This window comes from Loxodonta africana, chromosome 5, assembly GCF_030014295.1.
Source record: "Loxodonta africana isolate mLoxAfr1 chromosome 5, mLoxAfr1.hap2, whole genome shotgun sequence".
NCBI lineage: Eukaryota > Metazoa > Chordata > Mammalia > Proboscidea > Elephantidae > Loxodonta > Loxodonta africana.
The window spans coordinates 89,053,499-89,080,769 of NC_087346.1; the positions used below are offsets into that span (position 1 = coordinate 89,053,499).

Here is a 27,271-nt window from a genome sequence, read left to right on the forward strand (position 1 = left end):
TGATTCAACAGCACCTAACACAACAGCAACAGAATTTTTGAATTTTATTCTAAGATTAAAGGAAATCCACTGAAGAGTAGTTCTTAGGAGGGCAGTGACTGTGTTTTAAAATGACATTTTAAAAGATCCAGGCTGTTGTTTTATCTAGAATAAACTGAAGGGGAAGGGCAATAGTGAAAATAAGTAGACAAGTTAGGAGGCCTTTGAAGTGGTTGAGGTGAAATATGATGGTTTAACCTGGGATTGTGCTTGTTTAAATAGTGAAAAGTGATCAGATTTGAGATACCTCTTGAGATGTCTTGAGAAATCAACTCAGCTGCACACAGCAAACAACGTTTGTAATGTTTGTGATACCAGTTAGGCATCAGAGTACAGATACTGTTTTGGCAGGTGTATAATATCTGGAAGTCAGAGGAGGAATGAAACAGGGAGAAATAAATTTAGTTATCAGCATAAGGATGGTATTAAATTCCCTGAGGCTGAATGAGATTATATCTAGGGAGACCATGTAGATAGAGAACAGAAGAAAGCTAAGACCTGGTTCATGAGGCACTCCCAACAAAATTACTAAAATATTGATCCATCAGAATGTATGCACCAATGATGAAACAACACCTGAGAATAAAACAGTTAACCTTGAATTCTCACCTTCCATGTAGGAGGTTCAATTCCTGGCCAAAATACCTCTTGCGCAGCCACCACCTGTCAATGGAGATTTGTGTGTTGCGTGATGCCAGATAGATTTCGGTGAAGCTTCCAGACTGAGACAGACTAGGAAGAAAGGCCTGGTGATCTTCCAAAAGTCAGCCAATGAAAATCCTAAGATTCATAAAGGTTGGAACCTCAACCAGTCATGGGATTCCACAGGACCAGGCAGTGTTTTGTTCCATTTTGCATGGGATCACAATGAGTTGGGGTGGACTGAATGGCAGCCTGCAACAATAAGGACTATAATCTTATTACGTGCAGTACAGGGCAAGCTATCAGTGAATGTACTTTCAACACTTTTTTAAAATCTAAGTAAAGTGATGGACAATAAAATATCTTTGGTTTGTAAAACTTTTAGTAATGTGATTCTGATCCCGTGTACAATCAAATGTTACGATATAGAATATGAATGTTTAATAACCATACCTGTTCTTATGAGTTTGTTTTTTTGTTTTCAGCACAAATTTACCCATCATGTCAACAGAATCTATGGAAATCGATGATGCATTATACAGGTAAGAGCTTCATAGAAACAGAAACGTATTTTCCCCATTCTTTGTTCTCAAGTAATGCAGTATTCTATTTGAAGATACCATTAGGCCTATGCAGAATTTTGCAAATATATCTAAGAGTGTCTTCTCAAATGAAAATTAAGGTTGTTGCTTTTTCGCCTCTTTTTTTTACTTTACTGTGGTGTGAAAGCTTTAATATTTAAGTTTCAGTGTCTTTAGTTTTAAGTGATATGACTAGAAATGACTTGCTACCCGCTAAAAATGTAAGTTTTGGACATGAGTACGTAAGTTATGTTCTTGATTGTGTAGCAGTCTCATGGAAAACAATGCGTATCACTTTATTTTGTTGTGTAGTAGTTTCAAGAGAATAAGATTACTTCGGGGTAAGCTCATTAACAGCTTTGTATGTTTGTAGTGTCTAGACAGTGGAGAAGTATTGTGTGATAAAGAGCTGTGATTTGAATGAAATTTGGTGGGACCTTTTTATTAACCATATATTTTTTTAAAAAGGTATTGAAATGAAAGTACTGTTTTTAGAATTAGGGAAAAATGAAAAGCACATACATTGCTATCACTTCTAAGAATTTTTTTTTAGTAATTGGAGTTGTTTGTATGGAAGATAGCAGAGTCCCAGTTTAAAAGTCAGATTTTCTCTCTGTATAATCATGAAAATAGATTTTACGTAGGTATAATTTGAAAGAATAGGCTCATTATGTATATTGAATTCCTCTTTATACTTTTTTATGTGGAATTCAGAATTAATGATGAGCACTTTCGTAGTAGCTAATATATACTACTGGGTATGTTGATTCCAAATCCTGATTTATGCTATACATTTAGAAAAAGAGATGGAAAACCAACACTTAATTTTGCTTATGTGAAAATCGTTTTACCGTATGGTTTCCTGATTATAAAATATACTTCAGAAGTATAAACTATTAATTTGTAATTATTATTAAAGTCATTTTGGTCATGTTCTTCATGGAATAAGAAATGGCCTCTCCTTGGAAGAACAGGGCATTGGCTACTTTTATGCATTATTTAGTTATAACCCTTGTGAAAAAAAAATTTGATGGCCTCTCAGCCCTATAATGCTGATTTAATGAACATAATTTTTAGTATACCCAGTCAGAGACTAAATTTTCCATTTACACTGCTATGTACATTGGCTGCAATTTGCTTGACTGAAAGTTTCAGAATATAGCAGGTCAGCTGTTACGATTAGAAGTGAGCCATTTTCTTTTACCTGGTAGAGAATATCTTTTGGTGTAGGTGATTGCTCTTTGAATGCATGACTGCTTGCATTTTTGTTTGTTTACCAGTGTACTTATTTAAATTTCAATCTTTCCTAAGAATTTATCATAGAGTAGGAATCAATAAAAAATAATAAAGGACAAAGTCAACAGTTAGTGTGAGTAGCAGTAGTGAATGCTAAAACAATTGTTGTTAGTTGCCGTTGAGTCAGTTCCAACTCCTGGCAACCACATGCGTGCAGAATAGAACTGCTCCAGTAGGGTTTTCAAGGCTGTAACATTTTAGGAGCAGATCTTCAGACCTGTCTTCCAAGGTGCACTGGGTGGGTTCAAACTGCCAACCTTTCAGCCGGTAGACAAGCGTTTGCTAAAACAATTCTTGACTACTTATAAATTTTTTTAGTAGAAATGCAAAGAAATATGTTCATTACAAAAGTCAAAATTAAATTTTCGCCAAAAAGAACAGCTTTCCTAGATTTTAAAAATTTATTTATTATAAGTTACTGAATCTAAAGATTTACGAGTTTTGTTTTTAATTTTAAGTAAATGTCTACTGCTTAGTGTGCACTTATGTTAGATTCAGAGCAGTGATTTATCTTAGGGACAAAGCATAAAGTGAGGGCACATAACCCCTGATCGGCTTAGAGAAGAGTTTAGTTAGGGAAGTAGATTACAGAATAAACTGAATGAAGGTGGGGTAGGATGAAGATAGATTTCAGAAGTTCTGTTTTCTCTCCATTCTCTTTGACACAGCCATAGACTTCACCATTTTGTCTCTTGCTACAAGTCCAGATGCATTAGTATGGCTTAAAGAGTCATATAGAACATGGCCCCAACTTACTTTTTCCTGTGACTACACTGAGCATAGCAGACGAGTCTTACTTTATCAAGCATAGCTCATACTTTTACATTTCAGTTGCCACTTCATAGAGTGCCCTTTTGTGCTTTAAAAGCACCTTCTACTTATTCTTTAAAACTCACTCAAATGTCTATTCTGTTATATTTTACCTGAGTTATTTTAATCTTTTCCAAAACACCTCATTTTTGTTGCTATTAAAGCACTCTTCACATTGTCCCGTAGTGTTTGTTTACATGTTTATAAACTGTCAGACAACGAGCTTCTCAAAGTCAAGGACCATGGCACAGTGTCTAACCCTTACAAGATTCTCATTAAATGATTATTGAGTGACTAGAACAAGACAGGAGGTTCAGATTGACTTGTCGGTAACCCAGGACTAGATACACAAAGGTGAAAGATGGGTTGGTGGTTCAGTAGCTAGACAAGAACCAAAACTACAAGAATCAAAGGATATGACAGAAAAGACTGAAAAGAAGTATGCTTTTTTTAAAGTACTAACAGTAGATACTGATACTAAGAAGGTACCTATGCATTTCATACTTAGACAAAAACCAAATCAGGGCAAGGTATAACATTCCCGTCTGCTGGATTCTGACATGAGGGAGCTATAGTAAGACAATCTTTTATATCTGTAAAATTCTGAGAGCTAGGATAGGAAAACAGAAAAGTGTCTCTCTTCTCTGGAATGAAGGCATTTTGAGCCAATAAGTATTACTTTAACAGACCAGATATACGAAATTTATTTTTACCAAAACGTTAAAGAAGTGTAACTTTTCCGCATCTTATATGTTGAGATTTGTAAGGTCCATAAATGTTGTGTGTTTCTTCCTAGATACTTAATTGAAATTTAGTTAATATCTACTTTTTTTTAGGTGCAGAGGTTTTTCCCAGACACGAATAACTTGAGTGTCAGACTATAATTACTTGTAAACAATTAGGCATTTCTTCAAAACTATGCCAAACCAAAACCATATCAATTGTTGTTGAGTCGATTCCGACTTAGAGCAGCCCTAAAGGACAGAGTAGAACTGCCCCATAGGATTTCCAAGGCTTTAGGAAAGCAGATGGCCACATCTTTCTCCTGAGGAGCAGCTGGCATGTTCGAACCGCCAACTTTTCAGCGAGCAGCCAAGTGCTTAACCACTGCACTGCCAAAACTGTAATGCTTTAAAATCTACAAATTTTTACTACTAATAATAAGCTTTTAATATTTGTATATATGCATGAGCAGGAGATATTTTAGAGCAATGTCAATACCCAGTTGAACAAAGTGCCTTTCTGAACAAATTTCTTTTTTATCTTATTGCTCACCCTTAAGCTTCATCATAGTTATTAGTCAACTGAATATGAACTTTTTCACACAATCTTAAATAGTTTTGTTTTTTTTTTTTTAACTGCCTCCTATGGCATTCTGAGCCAGGTCTCTCTTTACTGGTTATGTCTTTACAGCCTGCAAATTGTTGGGTGAGTTAGCCTCAGGCCTACTCTACAGATCTGGCCATTTTTTTTCTTTACCTCTGAAACTGTGCCTGAGCCTGCTATACCTGAAATTTATCTGAAAAAATATAATGGGCCCCGATTTAGGGCTCTAGCCGTGGTTTTCTAACTCTACTTTTACCAAATCACCCTCCCTTGGAGGTAATTAGGGCTAATTTAGCTAATAGTAAAATGGTGCTCTGGTGTCTCTTTTTCTGTTACTTCTCACATATAGCTACCTGCATAGAGATCACTGGATCATTGTATGAAAGAGGGGTAAATATCAAAGCAGAATCGGGGCATGCCTGGGTCTACAGGTGTAATACCATCATAATGGTAGCAAAACCTGTGTTTATTCCAGTGGTTGTCAACTCTGGCTGCATGTTAGCTTTTTAAAAATACCGATGCCTGTTTCCTATGTGTTTGTTTCCTATGGCTGCTATGACATGTTACCACAAATTTGCCGACTTAAAACAACACACAGAGTTATTCTCTTTCAGTTCTAGAGGCCAGAAGCCCAAAATTAGTTCCACTGGGTTGAACTCAAGGTCGACCAGAGTCTTTCTAGGGGGAAATCCGTTCCCATGCCTTTTTTATCTTCTAGTGGTTAAAGCACTCGGCTGCTAACTGAGGGGTTGGCGGTTCGAACCTACCACCTGCTCCCTGTGAGAAAGATGTGGCAGTCCGCTTTCATAAAGATTATAGCCTTGGAAACCCTGTGAGGCAGTTCTGTCCTATACGGTCACTGTAAGTTGGAATGGACTCAATGGCAGTGGGTTTGGTTTTGGTTTTTAGAGCAGCATTCCTTACAGTTCTTGGTATGTGGCCTTTTCCTCCGTCTTTAAAGCCTGCAGAGTAACATCTTGCTTCAGTCCTCACATTGCCATCTTCTCTGTAGTTGGATTTCCCTCTGCTCTCCTCTTAAAAGAACACTTGTGATTACATTAAGAGCCCACCTGGATAATCCAGGATAATCTCCCCATCTCAAAATCCTCAATCACGTTGGCAAAAATCCCTTTTGCAATATAAGATGACATTTACAGGATCCAGGGGTTAAGATTTGACTATCTTTGGGGGCCTTTATTTAGCCTGCAACACCTGAGTACCATCCCTTAGAGTTTTAATGGTCTGGGTCATGATCATTGGGGTTGGTTGCAGTTGACTAGACTAATAAATGTACTCACTCTTTCTTTTTTGAGCTTCTAAGATACTTCCCTGCTCCAACTGCAGTTCCTGTGATAGAGATGATATTTCCTCTATGGCCTCTGCTTTTAACTGCAGCCATCAACCCCTAGGTTTCTGGCTGATCTCCACCTTTGGTAGTTCACTTTATCTCTCCAACAAGCCAGAAAGTTATTTCAAAATATTTCAGAAATAACTCCAGAATGGCTTTTCTCAACTTGCCCACTTGTAATTCATGGAAACACTCAGACATCCAAGCTCTACAGCTCTTTTCCTTTATTTCTGTTCTGCTGTCTGTTGTGGATTGAATTATGTCCCCAGTGGTTCCCAATATTGTGTGATTGTCCACCATTTTGTCATCTGATGTGATCTTCCTGTGTGTGGTAAATCCTACCTCTGTGATGTTAATGAGGTGGTGTTAGTGGCAGTTATGTTAATGAGGTAGGACTCAATCCACAAGATTAAGTTTGTTTTAAGACCAACTATCTTGAGGTATAAAAAAGAAAAGCCAGCAGAGAGACAGGGGGACCTCATACCACAAAGAAAGAAACACCACTGGGAGCTAGCATGTCCTTTTGACCTGGGGTCCCTGCACTGAGAAGCTCCTAGGCCAGGGGAAGATTGATAACAAGGACTTCCTCTGGAGCTGATGCCCTGAATTTGGGCTTCTAGCCTTATAGACTGTGAGAGAATAAACTTCTATTTGTTAAAGCCATCCACTTGTGGTATTTCTGTTATAGCAGCACTAGATGACTAAGACACCATCTCAGGTTGATTTAGCTACAGCTTCTCATTCTGGTCCTTATGCTACTCCCCTTTGAAACTCTCTCATTTGTCTTGAAATGAGGAGGAAGTAATCCACTTCCACCCATTTTTGTCTTTTAGGGGAGGGAACTCCACATCACTCTCAACAACTTACTCCAGGAAATCCTCTTTCTGCATTTTTACTTATTACCCTTTTTACAGGCTAGAACAGTTTCACAGTTACCACCTGTCATGGTCATCTAGTGCTGCCATAAAGTGGATGGCTTTAACAAAGAGGAATTTATTTTTTCACAGTCAAGTAGTTACAAGTCCAAATTCAGGGTGTCAGCTTCAGGCGAAGGCTTTCTCTATCGGCTCTGGAGGAAGGCCCTTGACCTCAGTCTTCCCATGGTCAAGGAGTTTCTCAGGTGCAGGGACACGCTCCGCTCCCGGTGCTGCTTTCTTGGTGGTATGAAATCCCCAATTCTCTGCTTGCTTCCCTTTCCTTTATCTCTTGAGAGGTAAAAGGTGGTGCAGGCCACATCCCAGGGAAACTCCCTTTACCTTGGATCCGGGAACTGACTTGAGTGAGGGTGGTGTTACAATCCCACCCCAATCCTCTCAACATAAAATTACAATCACAAAATGGAGGACAACCATACAATACTGGGAATCATGGCCTAACCAAGTTGATACACACATTTTTGGGGGGATGTAATTCAATCCATGATACCACCAAAACCAAACCCACTGCCCTCAAGTCAATTCCAACTCATAGTGACTCTATAGGACAGAGTAGAACCGCCCCATAGAGTTTCCAAGGAGCGCCTGGTGGATTTGAACTGCCAGCCCTTTGGTTAGCAGCCGTAGCACTTAACCACTATGCCTTATGACCTTCTAATTGCCAAATTTGATTGTTGCTTTTCTTATTGTGGCCTTTTATCAATGTGTAACTGAATTGACTCTTCCCTTCTTGAAATTCTTCTGACTCCTGGAGTACCAATGTGTTTGGATTTGCCTCTGCTCCTATGATTTTCCTTCTCAGACTTTTTCTTGGGCTCCTTTTGCTTTACCAGCACAATATATGCCAGGTTCTTTAGGATTTTTCTTTTAGTTCATATCCATTCTCATTTTAGCTATTTTTGTACACTAGTGATGTTTAGTTTCTTTCCAAGCTCCAGACCTACATTTTTATATGTTTAGGGGTAACTTAGATGTAAAACATGTAGATGTTCACCAATTATCTACTACTTAGAAAAACATTTTTTTGTATGTTAAAATGAACATGGTCTTTGGAGACAAACACATATAGTCACATTCAGTATTGGTATTTATGTGAACTGAAACTTGTTATTTAAACTTTATGCTTGTTTGTTTTCTCATGTATAAATGGGAATAATAGTGTTTTTTATATTTTCAGAAAAATGTCTTATTCTTAAAAATGTTATGTAAAAACTGTTACCATAAAATACTTTTCAGCATAAAGTAGTGCTCAGTAATGTTGTTAGTTGCTTTTAAGTGAATTCCAACTCAGGATGACCCTATGTGTGCAGAGAACTGCTCCATAGAGTTTTCAAGGATGTGACCTTTTGTAAGCGTATCTCCAGGGCTGTCTTCCAAGGCATCTCTGGGTGGGTTCATACCACCAACCTTTCAGCTAGTAGTCAAGTGCTTAATCTTTTGCACCATCCAGGGACTCCTACAGATACTGTTGAATCCCTTTCCCTTCTTCCCTTCTCCCATATTTTAAGCTAATTGTTACCACACCCATTCAGTAACCTAAGCTAGAAACTTTGATGTCATCTGAGATTTCTTCCTGTTTCTAGTTCTCCAAAATGAGTTAAACCTTTGAATCTTTTCAGTTCTTCTGTCTAAACATCTCTTAATTTCAACTCTTTTGTTCTCTTCCCTGCTGCATTTAGCACTATTGCACTATTATAATATTCTGTTACCTTATTTCTTTAAAGCTACTCTTATCTCTACATTTGTTCGTTAAACAAATATTTAATGAAAATAAAAAACCCATTGCCGTTGAGTTGATTCCGACTCACAGCGACCCTATAGGACAGAGTAGAACTGCCCCATATGGTTTCCAAGGAGCGCCTGGTGGATTCGAACTGCCAACCTTTGGTTAACAGCCATGACTCTTAACCACTATGCTACTGGGGTTTCCACACCTAGTGTAGTCAGTCTTTAATTTTAGGCATTCAGTGGGTGTATATGAGTCAGAATCAACTTGACAGCATTGGGTTTGGTTTTGATTTTTTTGGTGGGTGTGTAGTGATATTTCATTATGCTTATAATTTGGGTTTTCCTATGGTTAATGACCTTGAGTATCTTTTTGTAAGCTTCTTTCCCATCCATGTATCTCCTTTGGTGAAACATCTCTATAAATCTTTTCCTCCCCTTTCCCCTGCCGCCCCCGCCTTTTTTGGTAAAGTTGTGTTACTAGTTTTAAGAGTTCTTACCTAGATTTAAGTCCTTTGTTGAATATATGGTTGCAGATATTTTCTTCTAGTTTGTGGCCTGTCTTTTAATTTTTATAACAGGTTTTTTGTTTGTTTTTTTTTGCAGAACAAACCTTTTAATTCTGATGTGCAATTTTTTATATAATTCATGCTTTTTGTGTCCTATTTTAAATATGTTTATGCTTCTCAGAGATGCTAAGATTTTTCTCCAATGTTATCTTTTTGAAGTTTTATAGTATTAGCTTGTGAATTTAGGTCTGTGATCCATTTCAAGTTAATTTTTATATATGGTGTGATTAAGGGTCAAAGGTTTTTTTTTTTTTTTTTGGCATGTATCTCTCCTATCGTTCCAGCATCATTTGTTGAAGATTATCCATTCTGCATTGAATTGCTTGGGTACCTTTGGCAAAATTCAATTGACTGTATATCTGTGGCTTAATTTCTAGAGTCTTCTATCTCATTGATTTTTATGTCTGTCTTTATGCCAGTACTCCATGCTTGGTTTGCTTTCCACAGTTTCAGTTACTCAAGGTCATCTGTGATCCAAAAATGTTTAATATGTAGCATGATGAAATCTCACGCCTTCCTGCTCCATCCACCTGGGGACCACATTCACATAACTTTTATTACAGTATATTATTATAATTGTTCTATTTTATTAATGTTAATGTCTTATTGGGCCTAATTTATAAATTAAAATTTATCATAGGTATGTATGTATAGGTCAAAACATAAAATACCTGAAACTAAAGACAGTTTTACTTCCTTCTTTACAGTCTAGATGACTTTTGTTTCTTTTTTCTCTTGCCTTATTCCACTTCTTAGAATGTCCAGTACAGTGCTGAATGGAAATGGCAAGGGTAGACAGCTTCACCTTCTTCCTGATGTTTGATAGAAAGCGTTCATTCTTTCACCATGGAATATGGTGTTAGCTGTGGGTTTTTCACAGATGCCCTTTATTGGGTTGAAGAAGTTCCCTTCTCTTACTAATTTGCTTAGAATTTTTTTTTTTTAAGTCATGAATGGATGTTGGGTTTTGTCAGATACTTTTTCTGCATCTGTTGAGGTGATCATAATTTTTTTTTAAGTTTCTTCATACAGTGAATTACAAGTGATTGGTTTTAAATTATTATACCAGTCTTACAGATTGCATTTCTAGGATAAATTTCATCTGGTCATTATGTATTTTTATGTATATATGTCAAAATTTTGTCGATTTTTTTATCTATGTATGTGAGGAATATTTGGCCTATGAATGTTTTGTCTAGTTTTGGTTCAGGATAATGCTGACCTCATAAAATGATCTGGGATGTAGTTCTTCAAACTCTACAAAAGTTTTATAGAATTGATATTATTGCTTCCTTAAAATTTTGATAGAATTCACCAGTGAAGCTATCTGTTCTTTGAGTTTTTTTGGTTTGTTTTTTTGGGGGGGGGAGGGGGTGGGCATTTGTAACTACAAATTCAGCATTTTAAATAGATAAAGGGCTATTCACATTATGTTTCCTCTTGAGTGAGCCTTGATATTTTGTGTCTTTCAACAATTATATCCATTTATTAGACACATTGAAAACTAATGACCAAAGACCAGACCAGTTGTGGAGTAACATCATGGACTTCATACATGAAGAAAGCGAAAGGTCATTGAAAAGAAAGAAAAGACCAAAATGGGTGTCAGAAGAGACTGTGAAACTTGCCCTTCAACGCAGAGTAGCTGAAGTGAGTAGAAGAAATGATGAAGTAAAAGACCTGAACAGAAGATTTCAAAGGACAGCTCAAGAAGACAAAGTAAAGTATTGTAATGAAATGTGCAGAGACCTGGAGTTAGAAAACCAAAAGGGAAGAACGCAGTCAGCATTTCTCAAGCTGAAAGAACTGAAGAAGAAATTCAAGCCTCGCATTACGATTTTGAAGAGTTCTATTGGAAACCCTGGTGGCCTAGTGGTTAAGTGCTACAGTTGCTAACCAAAGGGTCAGCAGTTCGAAACCACCAGGTGCTCCTTGGAAACTCTGTGGGTCAGTTCTACTCTGTCCTATAGGGTTGCTATGAGTCGGAATTGACTCAACGGCACTGGGTTTGGTTTTTATGAGCAGAATATTGAATGATGCAGGAAGCATCAGAAGATGGAACGAATACACAGATTTACTGTACTAAAAAGAATTGGTCAATGTTCAGCCATTTCAAGAGGTAGCATATGATCGAGAACCAATAGTATTGAAGGAAGAAATCCAAGCTGCACTGGAGGCATTGGCAAAACAACAAGGGTCTAGGAACTGACGGGATACCAATTGAGATGTTTCAACAAATAGATGCAGTGCTGGAGATGCTCACTCGTCTGTGCCCAAGAAATTTGGAAGGCAGCTACCTGACCAGCCAACGGGAAGAGATCTATATTTGTGCCCATTCCAAAGAAAGGTGATCCAACAGAATGTGGAAATTATTAAACAATATCATTAATATCACATGCCAGGAAAATTTTCCTGAAGATAATTCGAAAACAGTTGCAGCAGTGCCCTGACGGCGAACTGCCAGAAATTCAAGCTGCTTTCAGAAGAGTACATGGAACAAAAGATATAATTGCTGATGTGAGATGGATTTTGGCTGAAAGGAGAGAAAACCAGGAAGACATTTACCTGTATGGATCATAACGAATTATGAATAACATTGCAAAGAATAGGAATTCCAAAACAATTGTGCACATGCAGAAGCTGTACATAGACCAAGAGACAGTCTTGCGAACAGAACAAGGATATACTGCGTGGTATAAAATCAGGAAAGGTGTGTGTCAGGGTTGTATTCTTTCACCATACTTATTCAGTTTGTATGCTGAGCAAATAATCCAGAAGCTGGACTATATGAAGAAGGATGAGACATCAGGATTGGAGGAAGACTCATTAACAACCCATGATACACAGAGGACGCACCTTTCTTGCTGAAAGTGAAGAGGACTTGAAGCACTTACTGTTGAAGATCAAACACTACATCCTTCAGTATGGATTACACCTCAACGTAAGGAAACAAAAATCCTCACAATTGGACCAATAAGCAACCAAATGAAGAAAAGATTCACGTTTTCAAGGATTTCATTTTCCTTGGATCCACAATCAACGCCCTTGGAAGCAGCAGTCAAGAAAGCAAATGATGCATTGCATCTGGCACATCTGCTGCGAAAGACCTCTTTAAAGTGTTGAAAAGCAAAGATGTCACTTTAAGGATTAAGGCACTTGTCATGGATTGAATTGTGTCCCCCAAAAAATACGTATCAACTTGGTTAGGCCATGATTCCTGGTATTCTGTGGTTCTCCTCCGTGTTGTGATTGTAATTTTATGTTAAAGAGGATTAGGGTGGGATTGTAATACCACCCTTACCCAGGTCACCTCCCTGATCCAAGGTAAAGGGAGTTTCCCTGGGGTGTGGCCTATACCACCTTTTATCTCTCAAAAGATAAAAGGAAAAGGAAGCAAGCAGAGAGTTTGTGGACCTCATACCACCAAGAAAGCAGCACTGGGAACAGAACAAGTCCTTCAGACCTGGGGTCCCTGTGCCTGAGGAGCTCCTTGACCAGGGGAAGATTGAGAACAAGGACTTTGCTCCAGAGCCGACAGAGAGAGAAAGCCTTCCCCTGGAGCTGACACTCTGAATTTGGGCTTGTAACCTACTAGACTGTGAGAGAATAAATTTCTCTTTATTAAAGGCATCCACTCGTGGTATTTCTGTTTCAGCAGTACTAGATAACTAAGACAGCATGCCTGACCCAAGCTGTGGTATTTTCAGCCAACTCATATGCATGTGGAAACTGGACAATGGATAAGGAAGACCGAAGAAGAACTGATGCCTTTGAATTATGGTGTTCATGAAGAATATTGACTATACCATGGACTACCAGAAGAACAACAATCTGACTTGGAAGTATAGCCAAAATGCTCTTTGGAAGTACGGATGGTGAGACTTTGTCTCACATACTTTGATCACGTTACATGAGGTAGAAGATCAGCGAAAAAGGGGAAGACCATCAACAAGGTGGACTGACACAGTGACTGCAACAATGGGATCAACCTCAGCAATGTGAAGATGGCACAGGACAGGGCAATATTTCATTTGTTGTATATGGTGTCACTGTGACTCCCAACAGCAACATCCATTTATCTTAGTTGTTGAATTAAATAGCATAAAGCTGTTGGTAAGATTATTTGAATATCCTTTGTCTGTTGAATCTGAAGTGATGACCACTTTCTCATTCTTGATATTGGTAATTTTTTTCTTCTCTTTTTCTTGATCAGTCTGACTAGAGATTTATCAACTTTGTCTTCAAAAGAACCAGCTTTCAGTTTCATTGTTTTTCTATACTGTTTTTCTGTTTTGTATTTCATTGATTTCTGTTCTTTTTGTTTTGTTCTGTTTCCTTTTGAGACAGATAGGCTTAATTGTGCAGCTGAACAAAAGAGGTGTTAAAAGATTACCATTTAGAAGTTGGGTAAACAGGACCCCCCCCCGTCAACATGAGAGAATATTGAAACAACCCATGAATTACTACCTCCTTCTTAGTGTTTTTATAGTCCCCTACTCCTTTACAGGCTCCTGGCTGCGCAGAAGAACAAAGTGTGATCACTGTTTAACCTTCCTTAGCCCTTAAGATGGTGATGTAGTGCCGAAGATCAAGTGTGCTTATGCTATATCCCATAATAAGTGATGCCAAGGGCTGCAGAGAGGACTCCATCTTGAATATCAGCGGGTTCCATCTTAGATTTCAGATGCGTGCACAACCTAATTAACATACACCACCATTCTGGGAAGTACCCACCCCTTGAAAGAAGCCCACTAAATATTCATTACTCTTTTGTCTCCATCAAACCCATGTAAGCCCTACTTGGAGAGGCTTAGATTCAGATTCCTGCTGACTCCTTTTTCTTGACTTAAGCAAAATAAAGCTTGCTGAAGATAAAGTTTGTCTTTCACGTGTATTCTTACTCGGGAAAAGATAAGGACCCTTTGTGTCAGATTAGCAATTGGTAACACTTTGAGTTTAATTTGTGTTTCTTTTTCTAATTTTTAAGGTGAAAATTCAAACTATTGATATTTGAGAACTTTCTTCTTAACTAATACATCCATTTCATGTTAAGGATTTCCCCCTAAACACTGCTTTATATGCATCCCACAGATACGCTAGATTCTGGTTTTCATCCTGTACCATAGATTTTATAGTTGTTGTTTTTATTTTTTTGACCCATTGTTACCAGTTGCCAATCTGACACAAAGCATCCTTGTAAGGGTCTTTGTCTTTTCCCTAATGAGAATACACAGAAAAGACAAACTTTATCTTCAGTAAGCTTTATTTTGCTTGATTCAAACAAAAGGAGTCAGGAGGATCTAAGTTCTCTAAAAGACTGGAAGAGGGAAGCAAGGCTAGGGCTTATATGGGTTTGGTGGAGACAACAGAGTACTGAATATTTAGTGGGCTTCTTTCAAGGGGCTTGTACTTCTCAGAATGGTGGTGTATGCTAATTAGGTTGCCTGTGTGCATCTGGGATCTAAGATGGAACCCCCTGATATTCAAGATGGGGTCCTCTCGAAGCCCTTGGTATCACTTATTATGCGATATAGTGCAAGCACCCTTGATCTCCTGCACTACATCGCCATCTTCTGAGGGCTAAGGAAGGTTAAACAGCAGTCACACTTTGTTCTGCACATGTGGAACCTGTAAAGGAGTAGAGGACTAGAAAAACACTAAGAAGGAGATAGTAATTCAAGGGTTGTTTCAATCTTATCTCTTGTTGATAGGGTGGGTTCCTGTGTATCCAGCTTCTAGATGGTAATCTTTTAACAGCTCTTTTGTTCAGCCACAGGCACAGTTAACCCTATCTGTCTCACCATGGGTTATTTAGAAATGTGTTACTCAGGTTCCAAATACTGAGGGACTTTGTAGATGTCTTTCAGTTTCGGGCTTCTAATTTCATTCCATTGTGGTCAGTGAACCTGCTTTGTATGACTCGCATTTTTTTTTCTTTTAAATTTATTTATTGATACTGGTTTTATGGCGCAGAATATGGTCTATTGTTCCATGTTCTGTGTGCATGTAAAAAGAATGTGCATTCTTCTGTTTTTATTGGACTGTTCTGTCATTGTCATTTAGGTCAAATTGATTGATAGTGTTCAGGTGTTCTGTAGCTTTATTGATCTTCTCTACTCTTTGTACCAGTTATTCAAAGAGAGGTGTTTGTTATTAGTACATAAACATTTAAAATTATGTTTTCTTAATGTACTTGACCCTTTTATCATTATGAAATAGCCCTGTTTATTCTGATATTATTTTCTCTGAAATCTATTTGTCTAATAAAGCCACACTGCTTAGCTTGGATTAGTGGTAGTATGGTATATCTTTTTCCATCCTTTTACTTTAACCTATTTATGTATTATGTTTAAAAGTAGATTCCTTGGAGATAGCATATAGTTGGACTGTCTTAATTGGGGTATCTGGACTATTTACATTTAATGTGAAACATTGATACTATCTTACTAATTGTTTTCTCATGTGTTCTTTGTTACTTTTTTCTTTTTTTGAAAAATCGAGCCTTTTTTATTTTTACATTTTACTCCATTGTTGGCATATCACTAGCTCTCTTTCCTCTCTCTCTTTTTTTAATGAACACTTTAGGATCTGTAATATATATCTTTATCACAGTATATGGAGTCCCTTATGCCTTGCTGTATAAAAACCTTACAATGGTGTACTTCTGTTTCTCCTCTCCCAAGATTTGTCTTCCATTTACTTCTGTGCATGTTATAAACTCACAATGTAGTGTTACTATTTTTGTTTTAAACAGTCATTTATATTTTAAAGAGATTTGTAACATCAGATATAAGGTCTTTATACTTACCCATGTATTTATCGTTTCCAGTATCCTCCATTCCTTTGTGTAGATTCATATTTCCATGTGGTATCATTTTTCTTCTGTTTGTATGACTTGCTTTAATATTTCTCGTAGTGAAAGTCTGCTGGCAGTAAATTTTTTCTGCTTTTGTATGTCTAAAAAAAGTGTTTATTTCACCTTTTTTGAAACATTTTTTGTACCAGGTATAGAATTCTAGGTTGCAGGTTTTTTGTTTGGTTTTTTTGCATGCAGTATTTGAAAGGTATTCCTCCATTGCCCTCAGACTTGCATTGCTTCTTGGGAGAAAGTCAACTGTCATTCTTATCTTTGTTCCTCTATACTTAATGTGCCCTGTTTTCTGTGGTTGCTTTGAATATTTTCTCTTCATTCCTGGTTGTAAACAATTACAATATGCCATGGTGTAGTTTTCTTCATATTTCTTGGCTTTGTCCACATCTTGGTTCTGTGAATTTATAGTATTTCTGGAAAATTTTTGACCATTAATTCCCCTCTTTTCCCTCCCCACCCCCCTGCTTTTCATTTCCTTCAGGACGGCCAATGTTGCATATATGTTTGGGCACTTGAAGTTGTCCCACAGCTGTTAATTTTTTTTTTTTCCAGTTTATTTGTGTTTCATTTTGTAAAGTTTCTATTGCTGTGTCTTCAAGTTCAGTTCTGCAGCCTCTAATCTGCTGTTTGATTCTATCCAGTGTAATTTTCATCTTGGATTTTGTGGCTTTAACCTCTAGATATGCTACTTAGATATTTTTTATATCTTCCATGTCTCTCCTTAATATGTTTATGCTTTCTTCTACCTTCTTGAATGTATGGATTATATTTATAATAACTGTTTTAATGTCTTGGTGGACTAATTCTTTTATCTATGTCTTTTCTGAGCCTGCATCTATTCGTTGATATTTTTATTCATTATGGGTTGTGTTTTACTGTTTTTGCATACCTAGTAATTTTTAAATGCATGCCAGACATTGTGAATTTTATCTGTTTCGGATGCTGAGTAACTTTGTATTCCTTTCAATATTCCTGAGCTTTGTTCAGGGACACAGTTACTTGCAAGTATTTTGATTGATTTAAGGCTTGCTTTTAAGCTTTGTTAGGCAGGGCCAGGGGAGACTTTAGTGTGGGGTAATTTTTCCCCACTACTGATATAATACCTTTCTGGGTATTCTCTCTGATGCCCTGTGTATTTAAGAAGTTTTCCACTGCTGGGGAGGAACACAAACTATTTTATTTTAGCCCCTATGTAAACAACAGGGGTTTTTCCATCTACCTTTTTCAGGTGGTTCTTTACCCAGCTTCAGGTTGCCTCCTCATATGCATGTTCTAATCTGTACTTGCCACTCAAGGAAAGCCCTCTACAGATCTCTCTATGTAGCTGTCTGGTATTGTGCAAATTCTCGCTTCCTTTAATTCACACCTCTGCCTCATGAACTCAAGGAGACTGCCAGATTCAGGCTCTGTCTGTGTCCCCCCATCTGCACTGTAGCTGGAAGCTCTCCAGGTAGTAGCTCAGGCAGCCAATTATAGGGCTCACCTCATTTGTTTTCCTTCTTTCACAGACTACTTTCCTGAGTATCTCTTGTCCAGTGCCTGAAATTGGTTCTTTCATTTATTTTTTCTAATTTTTCAGTTGTTTAAGGTAGGAGGGTAAATCTGGTTCGTGTTACTTCATCACTGCCAGAAGTGGAAGTCTTATACGTATATTATGTATCTCTTATGTGCCTTTCTTTTTCCCAGGCCTAGAATAATTTTTCTTGACTGATTAATTTTCAGACTCCGTTTACTTCTTCAGAATTCAACTTGGATGGACCTCACTTACAAGCTTCCATGACCTCCAGTGGAAGAGATAATTACTTTCTCTTCCCTATCCCATGTTCCCATAGTTTTGGTATTTGTGTGTATTATACTAAATAATAGTACAGAATTATTTATCTTTCTTAGTAACACTTCACAAACTTTCTAACTATTTTATGTTTTATTTAATTTTATCTTCAAAATACCCCTATGAGGTTGTTGCTACTATTATGATCTCTACACAGTGAACCCCAAGCCAGGTACCTGGCTTGAAAATAGGTACTTAGTAAATATATGAATGCATGATGAAGATAATTGAAGTTAATACAGAAGAAAGTGATTAGGGTCTTGAGGGGGACTCAAAATGATGTAATGTTTGGAATTGTTTAAGGAACTGGAGAAGGAGAACTCTGGAACCAGAATACCATCTTCAAATGTTTAGAGGGATTAGATGAGTTCCTTATGGCTCCAAGGAGGTAAAATTCGGACTAGTGGGTAAAACCTATAGGGAGATATTAAACCTTTATAAAAGGGAGAATTTTTAATAGATAGAGCTATCTAAAACTAGAGTGGACTGCCTTGGTAATTTCTTTTTGCTGAATACATTCTCTAATATACTGCGTCTCCACTTGATAGTCAGCTGTAATGTAACAGTGCTGAACTTGAAGTTATACTCTCAGCTCTTTATTGTTTACTAACAATATGACCTTCACAGGATTTAAGCGTCACTCAATTCAAAGTGTCTGATACATTGCATGGCACAAAGTAGGCACTTCATTAGCACTTTTCCCCTTGGTGGCCAAACATTAGAAAAGTAAGTGATTTAGATGACTGCTGAGAATCTGTCTGAGATTATATGATTCTCTGGAAAACCTTGGTTCATATTTCTTAATTTTTTTGTTTCCTTGTATTTTCTTCTTGCTATTTGTAACCATGTTTATGTCATAGTTATTTATTATTTGCTTAAATAATCTTGAAAATAATTCATTAGAAGGACAAGACTGAGATGAAAAACTTACTTTTAACATAGGTCTCATGGCTGTGAATAGAGAAAAATGAATTCACGTCACCTGCTTGAATAGCATAAAAATGTTTTTTTGTGTACCAGTCTGATCCTTTCATTAATTCAGCAAATTGTTATTATATGCTTATGATGTGCCAGGCTCTGTTAGTCACTTGAGATACAGTGGTAAATAAGGCAAAGGCCCTGCCTCAAGGAATCTATAATCTAGAAAAGGTAGACAAATAGTGAAAATATGCTGTGGTAAGTTTTACAGTAGATTGAATGTAGAGTATCATGGATGTACATAAAAATTGATACAGCACTATCTTGAGAAAGGATGGGGATGAGTAGAAGCATCATGGGGTAAAGTGCCATATAAGCTGAGACCTGAAGGATGAGTAGGAGTTATTGAGGCGTAAAAGGTAGGAGAGAGGAATACTTCAGACTAAGGTCTAAAGGCCAAAGAGCATACCACATTTGGGCAGTTGAAAACATTTAGTCTTTTAGTATACTTGGAGCATAGAGTTTGATAGAGGAGTAGCAAAAGATGAGACTGGAGAGGTAAGCAGGGGCTAGATTATGAACCCTCTTATGACTCATACTAAGGAGTTTAGACTTTATATTAAATATAAAGAAAAATGGGAAACCACTGAGGTTTTTAAAGTAACAGTAATAATTTGACCAGATTTTTACTTCAGAAAGAAGCACGAATGATGACTGTCATTCTTAGTAGGAAGTTAAATAGGTAATATATAAAGCTGAAAAATCAAGAAATAGAAGTATAGACTTCGTTATTTAGACATAAAGGGGAAAATATTAGAAGAAATAGAAAAGAATTGAGAGTGGTTGTCCTTGGGTAGCGGAACTCAGGATACAGAAGAGTTAGGGCAGGGGACTAATTTTTTCTCTTTATAAACCTTGTAGAATGTTTTAACTTTCTTTATCTACATGCAGTGTAGCGTAGTTGTTCAGAATATGGGGGCTAAGGCCAGGCTGCCTGGATGAAATCTTGCCTCTACTGCATATAAGTTACTTAATTTCTCTGTGCATGAGTTTTCCTGTCTTTAAAAATAGGAATAATAGTACTAATAGAACTTCTGAAGGTTTCGTGAGCATTGAATTAATACATGTACAGTGCTTAAGACAGTGTGTGATACATAATAAACAGAAAAAGTGTTATTATATTATTATTACAAACCAGGAACTGTTAGGTACTGGAAATACAAGGGAAAATAGACACATTTATAGTCATGGGGGAGTTTTCTGTGATCAAGAGAATAAGCAAAGAATCAGAGAAGATTTAATCAAAATGATTATTAAAATTAGTCTAGTGGACATATGAAGAACATTGTACACAACAACTGTAGAGTACACATTCTTTTCAGGAACACATGGAACATTTGTAAAATTGACTAAAGAAATTCACAAATCATACAGATCGTGATGTGTGTTCACAAGTCATTTAAGCCAGAAATCAATACAAAAGATAACTAAAATATCCCCTATATAATTAGAAATGTAAAAAATTTACTTCAGATTTAACCCAATATTAAAGAATTAATTGTAATTGAAATTAGACAGTAATAATGAAAGTGCTACATATCAAAACTTGGAATGCTGTAAAGGAACAGTTAAAGTTTTACTTCTGTATTTTAGAAAAGAAATACAGTAAAACTATATAACTCACTGATCCATAACATGCCATAATAGATTTTCAGAAAATATTTGATGAATAAATCAATTTTTTTACTTTTCTGAAACAGAAGTATGAAGTACTAATTTAAAAAGAAAAGTCTAGGTTTTATTTTGTAGGGAATAAGGAAGGAAATAAAAATAGGTTCTATTTATATAGTTTCTTTTGACTAGATGAAAAACCCCCTTCTAGACTTTCATATTGAATATGAAAAGCTAAAGTAGAAATTAAACAAATTTTTATGTGTTAAACAAGTGTGTGTGCATGTGCACGTGAGAGAAGAGAGAGAATTCCAAGAGGAAATACTTTCAACCCAAGGGTTCTGGAATATATGTTATTTATGCTGAATTTATCTTTCAAATGATTTTCATAAGAATCCATTGGAATGTTCATTATCTTTAAGGACTGGTATAACATCAACTTTTCCACTATTCTTTCAGATAACTTTTAAAATTGCTTTTAAAAATTGGTTTTTTTTTTTGGAATTCCATTCTAATACTGCCTTGTGGTATTAAAATGAATAACTTAACAGGATCTTGTATGTACTTTATCAACTTTTACATTTAAAACAACATTCAAAACTGCGTCTAAGCCATCTGAATTCTGAGAGAACAAATCATTTCCTTAAGAAATTCTGTTTATACTGAAAGTTTTAAAGTAGAGATGACAAATTCAGATGCTTATAGGGACCACTGAGGAATAAGTGAGAGGAGCAGGATGGGAGCTGTGCTAAACTTTTGAGTGCTTACTCTGCCTTATTTAAACAGAGCAGCTCTTACTCAGCTCTGGCTGGTCCATAAGAGAACATGGGCCATGGTACCAAATCTTCAAGTTTTGCAAAATATGTCATATGTTTGGCAATTAATTCTGAACACTATGTGAGTTATCTAAAATGAGTCTGTGAGCAGGATCCATCCCAAGCTATTAGTTTGCAAACAACTTTAATGGGATATATAATTTTAATGAAATCTTTTTTTTTTCCTTCATTGCGTTTTACATACAGTCGACAGAGGTATGTTCTTGGAGACACAGCAATGCAGAAGATGGCCAAGTCTCACGTTTTCTTAAGTGGTATGGGTGGTCTTGGTTTGGAAATTGGTAAGTATTTTTATGTATAATTTGATGTAATACTTTTGAGGAACAAAGTAATTTATAGAATTTAACTTATTCCTCTTGTGTTTCCCATAAAAGGAAATTAGATCCAGAAGTTTGATTACATTCAATTTTGATTCTTTTGGCAAGACAATATCATGATACTGTTATGGGAAATCAATAATGCTTACTGCTTCTCTTTTTGTGATGTTAATAGCCATTAATGATCATTGCCTATATGCATTAACTCGTTGTGGTAACACTCATACATATATTCATAGAAACAAGCCTGGATGAATGCATTGAATTTTCAACAGTGATTATCTCAAGATGGCGTGATTGTGGAAATTTTTATGTTTTTCTTTTTGTTTATCTTCGTTATTTTCTAACTTCTTACAAGGAACTTGTGTTTCTTCAATAGTAAAGAAGTTAAAATTATCCTTTCAAAGATTTGGCCAGATCTCCACGAAGACATATCTCATATACATCCCTAATATTAAGCTATTCATTTTTCTTTTTCCTTTATAGCAAAGAATATAGTTCTTGCTGGGATTAAGGTAAGGGAGTAAATATCCTTGGTAAGAACCATTCGTTATGAACTTTAAAAATTTTTGCTCATTAACAGTAATATTGTTTACTCTGTGGCTTAATTATTGTTTCTTCATTTAGTATCAAAATTGTTTTAATGCTCTGCTTTCCTCCTGTTAGAAATTTTTTATTTTGAAAAATTTCAAAAATGTACGAAAATAGAAAGATTAGTTTAACGAAGTTCCATGTACTCATCACGTAGCAGCAGTTATCAACCCATGATCAAATTTATTTCATATAATCTCCTTCCCATTCTCTGTGTCCCTCACCATATTATTTTGATGTAAATTATAGGCATCATACCATATTCTTAAATATTTTAGTATGTATCTGTAAAACATACGGGTGCCTTTTAAAAACATAACCACGAATGACAAAGAGAAACCAGATAACTGGGAGCTCCTAAAAATCAAACACCTATGTTCAGCTAAAGACTTCACCAAAAGAGTAAAAAGACCACCTACAGACTGGGAAAGAATTTTCAGCTATGACATCTCCGACCAGCGCCTGATCTCTAAAATCTATATGATTCTGTCAAAACTCAACCACAAAAAGACAAACAACCCAATCAAGAAGTGGGCAAAGGATATGAACACACACTTCACTAAAGAAGATATTCAGGCAGCTAACAGATACATGAGAAAATGCTCCCGATCATTAGCCATTAGATAAATGCAAATTAAAACTACGATGAGATTCCATCTCACTCCAACAAGGCTGGCATTAATCCAAAAAACAGAAAATAATAAATGTTGGAGAGGCTGCGGAGAGATTGGAACTCTTATACACTGCTGGTGGGAATGTGAAATGGTACAACCGCTTTGGAAATCTATCTGGCGTTATCTTAAAAAGTTAGAAATAGAACTACCATACAACCCAGAAATCCCACTCCTCGGAATATACTCTAGAGAAATAAGAGCCTTCACACAAACAGATATATGCACACCCATGTTTATGGCAGCTCTGTTTACAATAGCAAAAAGATGGAAGCAACCAAGGTGTCCATCAGCGGATGAATGGTTAAATAAATTGTGGTATATTCACACAATGGAATACTACGCATGGATAAAGAACAGTGAAGAATCTGTGAAACATTTCGTAACATGGAGGAACCTGGAAGGCATTATGCTGAGCGAAATTAGAGGCAAAAGGACAAATATTGTATAAGACCACTATTATCAGATCTTGAGAAATAGTATAAACTGAGAAGCACACATACTTTTGTGGTTATGGGTGGGGAGGGAGAGAGGGTGGGAGAGGGTTTTTTATTGATTACTTAGTAGATAAGAACTGCTTTAGGTGAAGGGAAGGACAATACTCAATACATGGAAGGTCAGCTCAACTGGACTGGACCAAAAGCAAAGAAGTTTCCAGGATAAACTGAATGCTTCAAAGGTCAGCAGAGCAAGGGCAGGGGTTTGGGGACCATGGTTTGAGGGGACTTCTAAGTCAATTGGCAAAATAATTCTATTATGAAAACATTCTGCATCCCACTTTGAAATGTGGCGTCTGGGGTCTTAAATGCTCACAGGCAGCCATCTAAGATGCATCAATTGGTCTCGACCCACCTGAATCAAAGGAGAATGAAGAATACCAAGGTCACACGATAACTAAGAGCCCAAGAGACAGAAAGGGCCACATGAACCAGAGACCTACATCATCCTGAGACCAGAAGAACTAGTTGGTGCCCGGCCACAACCGATGACTGCCCTCACAGGGAGCACAACAGAGAACCCCTGAGGGAGCAGGAGATCAGTGGGATGCAGACCCCAAAGTCTCACAGAAAGACCATACTTAATGGTCTGACTGAGATTAGAGGAATCCCGGCGGTCATGGTCCCCAAACCTTCTGTTGGCCCAGGACAGGAACCATTCCCGAAGACAACTCATCAGACATGGAAGGGACTGGACAGTGGGTAGGAGAGAGATGCTGATGAAGAGTGAGCTACTTGTATCAGGTAGGCACTTGAGACTGTATTGGCATCTCCTGTCTGGAGGGGGGATGGGAGGATAGAGAGAGTTGGAAGCTGGCAAAATTGTCACGAAAGGAGAGACTAGAAGGGCTGACTCATTAGGGGGAGAGCAAGTGGGAGTATGGAGTAAGGTGTATATAAACTTATATGTGACAGTTTGACTTGATTTGTAAACGTTCACTTGAAGCTCAATAAAAGTTAATTAAAAAAAAAAACATAACCACGATACAACTTTTCACACCTAAAAATGTAACAGCTCCTTAATATCATAAAATATCATATTGGCTATCTATTGCTGCAAAAGTTAGTGGCTTGAACAGCATTTATCACCTGTCTCACAGTTTCTTTGGATCAGGAATTACACGCAAATTAGCTGGGTCCTCTGTTTTACGGTCTCACAAAGCTGCAGTCAAGCAGAGATAATGCTTCCCGAGCTTGCTTATGTGTTAGTTGATAGGGTTCAGTTCTTCATGGGTTGTTGGGCTGAGGATCTGTGTTACTCACTGGCTGTTTTCTAGAGGTCACCCTCATTTCCTTGTCACATGGCTTCTCCATAGACAGTTCACACACAGAAGTTTACTTCATCAGATTAAGCTAGCAGGATGAGTCATAATCTTTTTGTAACCTAATCTCAAAAGTAACATCCCATCACGTTTGCTGTATTCCGTTCATTTTAAGCAAGTCACTTTGTCCAGCCCACTCTCAAGGGGAGGGAATTACATAAAGGCCTGAATACCAGAAAGTGGGAAAATACCTAGTAAGAGTTCAAATTTTCCTGATTGTCTTATGAAATATTTTTTAAAGTTTGCTCTAATCAGGATCCAAGTAAAGTTTATACACCCTCCCCTGAATTATTGACATGGTTATGTTTCAAAGAGTAGGTTGTTATGGGAAATCAGTGTTACATGAAAATGGAGGATGACTATATCATTACATAACTTCCAAACCACTGAGAATCATGGCCCAGCCAAGTTGACAGATAACCTTAGCCATCAAAGCAAAGCCATTGTTACTCTTGCCACGCACCTAGGCATTCATTACTGCCAGACATACATTGTTAATGCTCAAAATAGTCAGATAGCAGATTTTTTACTGTTGTTGTAAATATGAAATGTCTGATAATGAGATAGTCGATAAGTGAGGAGGTGTATATTGAACTTGCTTTCTTTTAATCTATAGGTTTCTCTTCCCTGATTTTTTTTTTTTCCTTGAAATTTATTTGTTAAAGAAACCAGATCATTTGTCACATGTACCTCCGCCCCTGTGGTTCCTGTAAACTTTGTTGTGTGCTTGGTAGTTAAGTTCAGAGAATCACATTTGGATTTGATTGTTTTAACAAGGCCATTTTATAGATGATGTGTTTGTTCTCCCATCCTGAGACAGTGAAATTCTGTTGTCCCTCTTTTTGTGATTATTATTAACTATTTTTTTTATTATTATTATTAATGATCATTGCTTAGATTTGTTATTTCATTGAGGACAGCAGTGATATTCTGTCATTCCTTCTTCATTTATTAACTGGAATAATTTTAGAAAGAAAACTTTGTACTCATCACTTATTTGGTTTTGCTAAAATGTAGTTTGCACATGTTTGAAAGGCAGGATAAATATTTGTCTTTTTCTCCTTTACCAGTTTTCAAAATAAGTAGTTTCCTGTCATCCTCCAACAGTGACCAGTGAGCATGCATGCATATATGTTTGTGTGTGTATAATTATAAACTCAGGTTTAAATACATTTAATACATTTGATCTGTTGTAGTTGCTATTCTCATTGATGCTCAGATCATTTCCTCTTTGACTGGTGGGATTCTATTCAACCATTTGATAAAACCACTGTAGTCTTTGATTCACTATTTGTGAATCTTTTTGATGAACAGAGCTAGAACATTCATCATGAGTGAACACTGAAATTTCTGAGTTTCAAGTTTAGGATTGTAAGGTACTACTAAAATTTGTGATTCACATTTAGGATTATAATAATGGTGGACATTTTGATTGTTTTCAGTCTTTTACTAGTACAAGTAGTACTGCAGTGAATACCCTTGTCCATAACATCTTTTGTATTTTTCCCAGTGTCTTCAGGATGGAGCCCTAGAAATGGTGTTGCTGTGTCAAAGTACAAATACACATGTCATTTTGCTATAAGTTGCCAAATTCTTTTCTTTTGGTGCTGGGCCTTTTCGTATATTCCCACCAGTAATGTGTAGCAGGGCTTGAATTACCTCACCCTCACCAGTAGTATATATTGTCAAACTTTGGGATTTTCGCCAGTCTGACAAGTGAGAAAAAAGGTATTTTAGGTCTATCATGGGTGAGGTTGAACACCTTTACATATTTTCAAGGGCCATATGCATTTCTTTTCATTATAATTCATGTTCACATTATCTTTGCCTTTTTCTTTGAGGTTTACAGCATGTGATACAAATTTAAAGTATTTTCTTCCAATTAGTGAGTTTTGTCCTTCAAACATAGAGTATTTTGAAATGTGTATTAGAGTTTTGTTGGTTTTTATAATATACAGTTTTCCTAAATTTAAACTCTCTTAAAGCTTGAAGTAGTTTTTCTACATATTCTTTCAGATTTTTCAGATACATGTAGCCATATTATCTGCATCCTTTCTGATTCTATGCCTTTAATTAATTTCTGTTGCCTAATTACAGAGGATAATAACTTCAATATAATGTATTGGAGGTAGTGAGCATCCTTGTCTTATTCCTGACTTTAACAGATACTTTCCTCTTTTTTGAAGGCACTTACAATTCATGATACAGGAAATTGCCACCCGTGGGATCTAGGAACCAACTTCTTTCTGTGTGAAGATGATGTTGTTAATAAGAGAAACAGGTGAAGATGAGACAGTTTGGTGAATTATAAGATTTTCTTTTTTTACTCTCACACTTGTAGAATATTTTCTGTATTCAGAACATCAGTCATAGTTGTTTAATTCATCATTCATTCTCCATAAATTCTCAGTAGTATAGATAAATATTGGCATATACTTATTTAATCATCTGTCTCTGTTGAATTTTTGATACACT

General features: G+C 36.7%; 1 protein-coding gene across 3 annotated transcripts in view; it reads left to right on the forward strand.

The window, feature by feature from the left end:
• The window catches only part of UBA6 (ubiquitin like modifier activating enzyme 6), a 105,108-nt gene that overhangs the window by 8,966 nt on the left and 68,871 nt on the right, over positions 1–27,271 (forward strand). For all 3 annotated transcript variants that reach the window (XM_064285752.1, XM_023555094.2, XM_010595706.3), the window contains exons 2-5: positions 1,167–1,223; positions 21,585–21,679; positions 22,202–22,230; positions 26,983–27,077. In XM_064285752.1, coding sequence (XP_064141822.1) covers positions 1,167–1,223; positions 21,585–21,679; positions 22,202–22,230; positions 26,983–27,077 — 276 coding nt within the window. The remainder of the gene's footprint in view (positions 1–1,166; positions 1,224–21,584; positions 21,680–22,201; positions 22,231–26,982; positions 27,078–27,271) is intronic.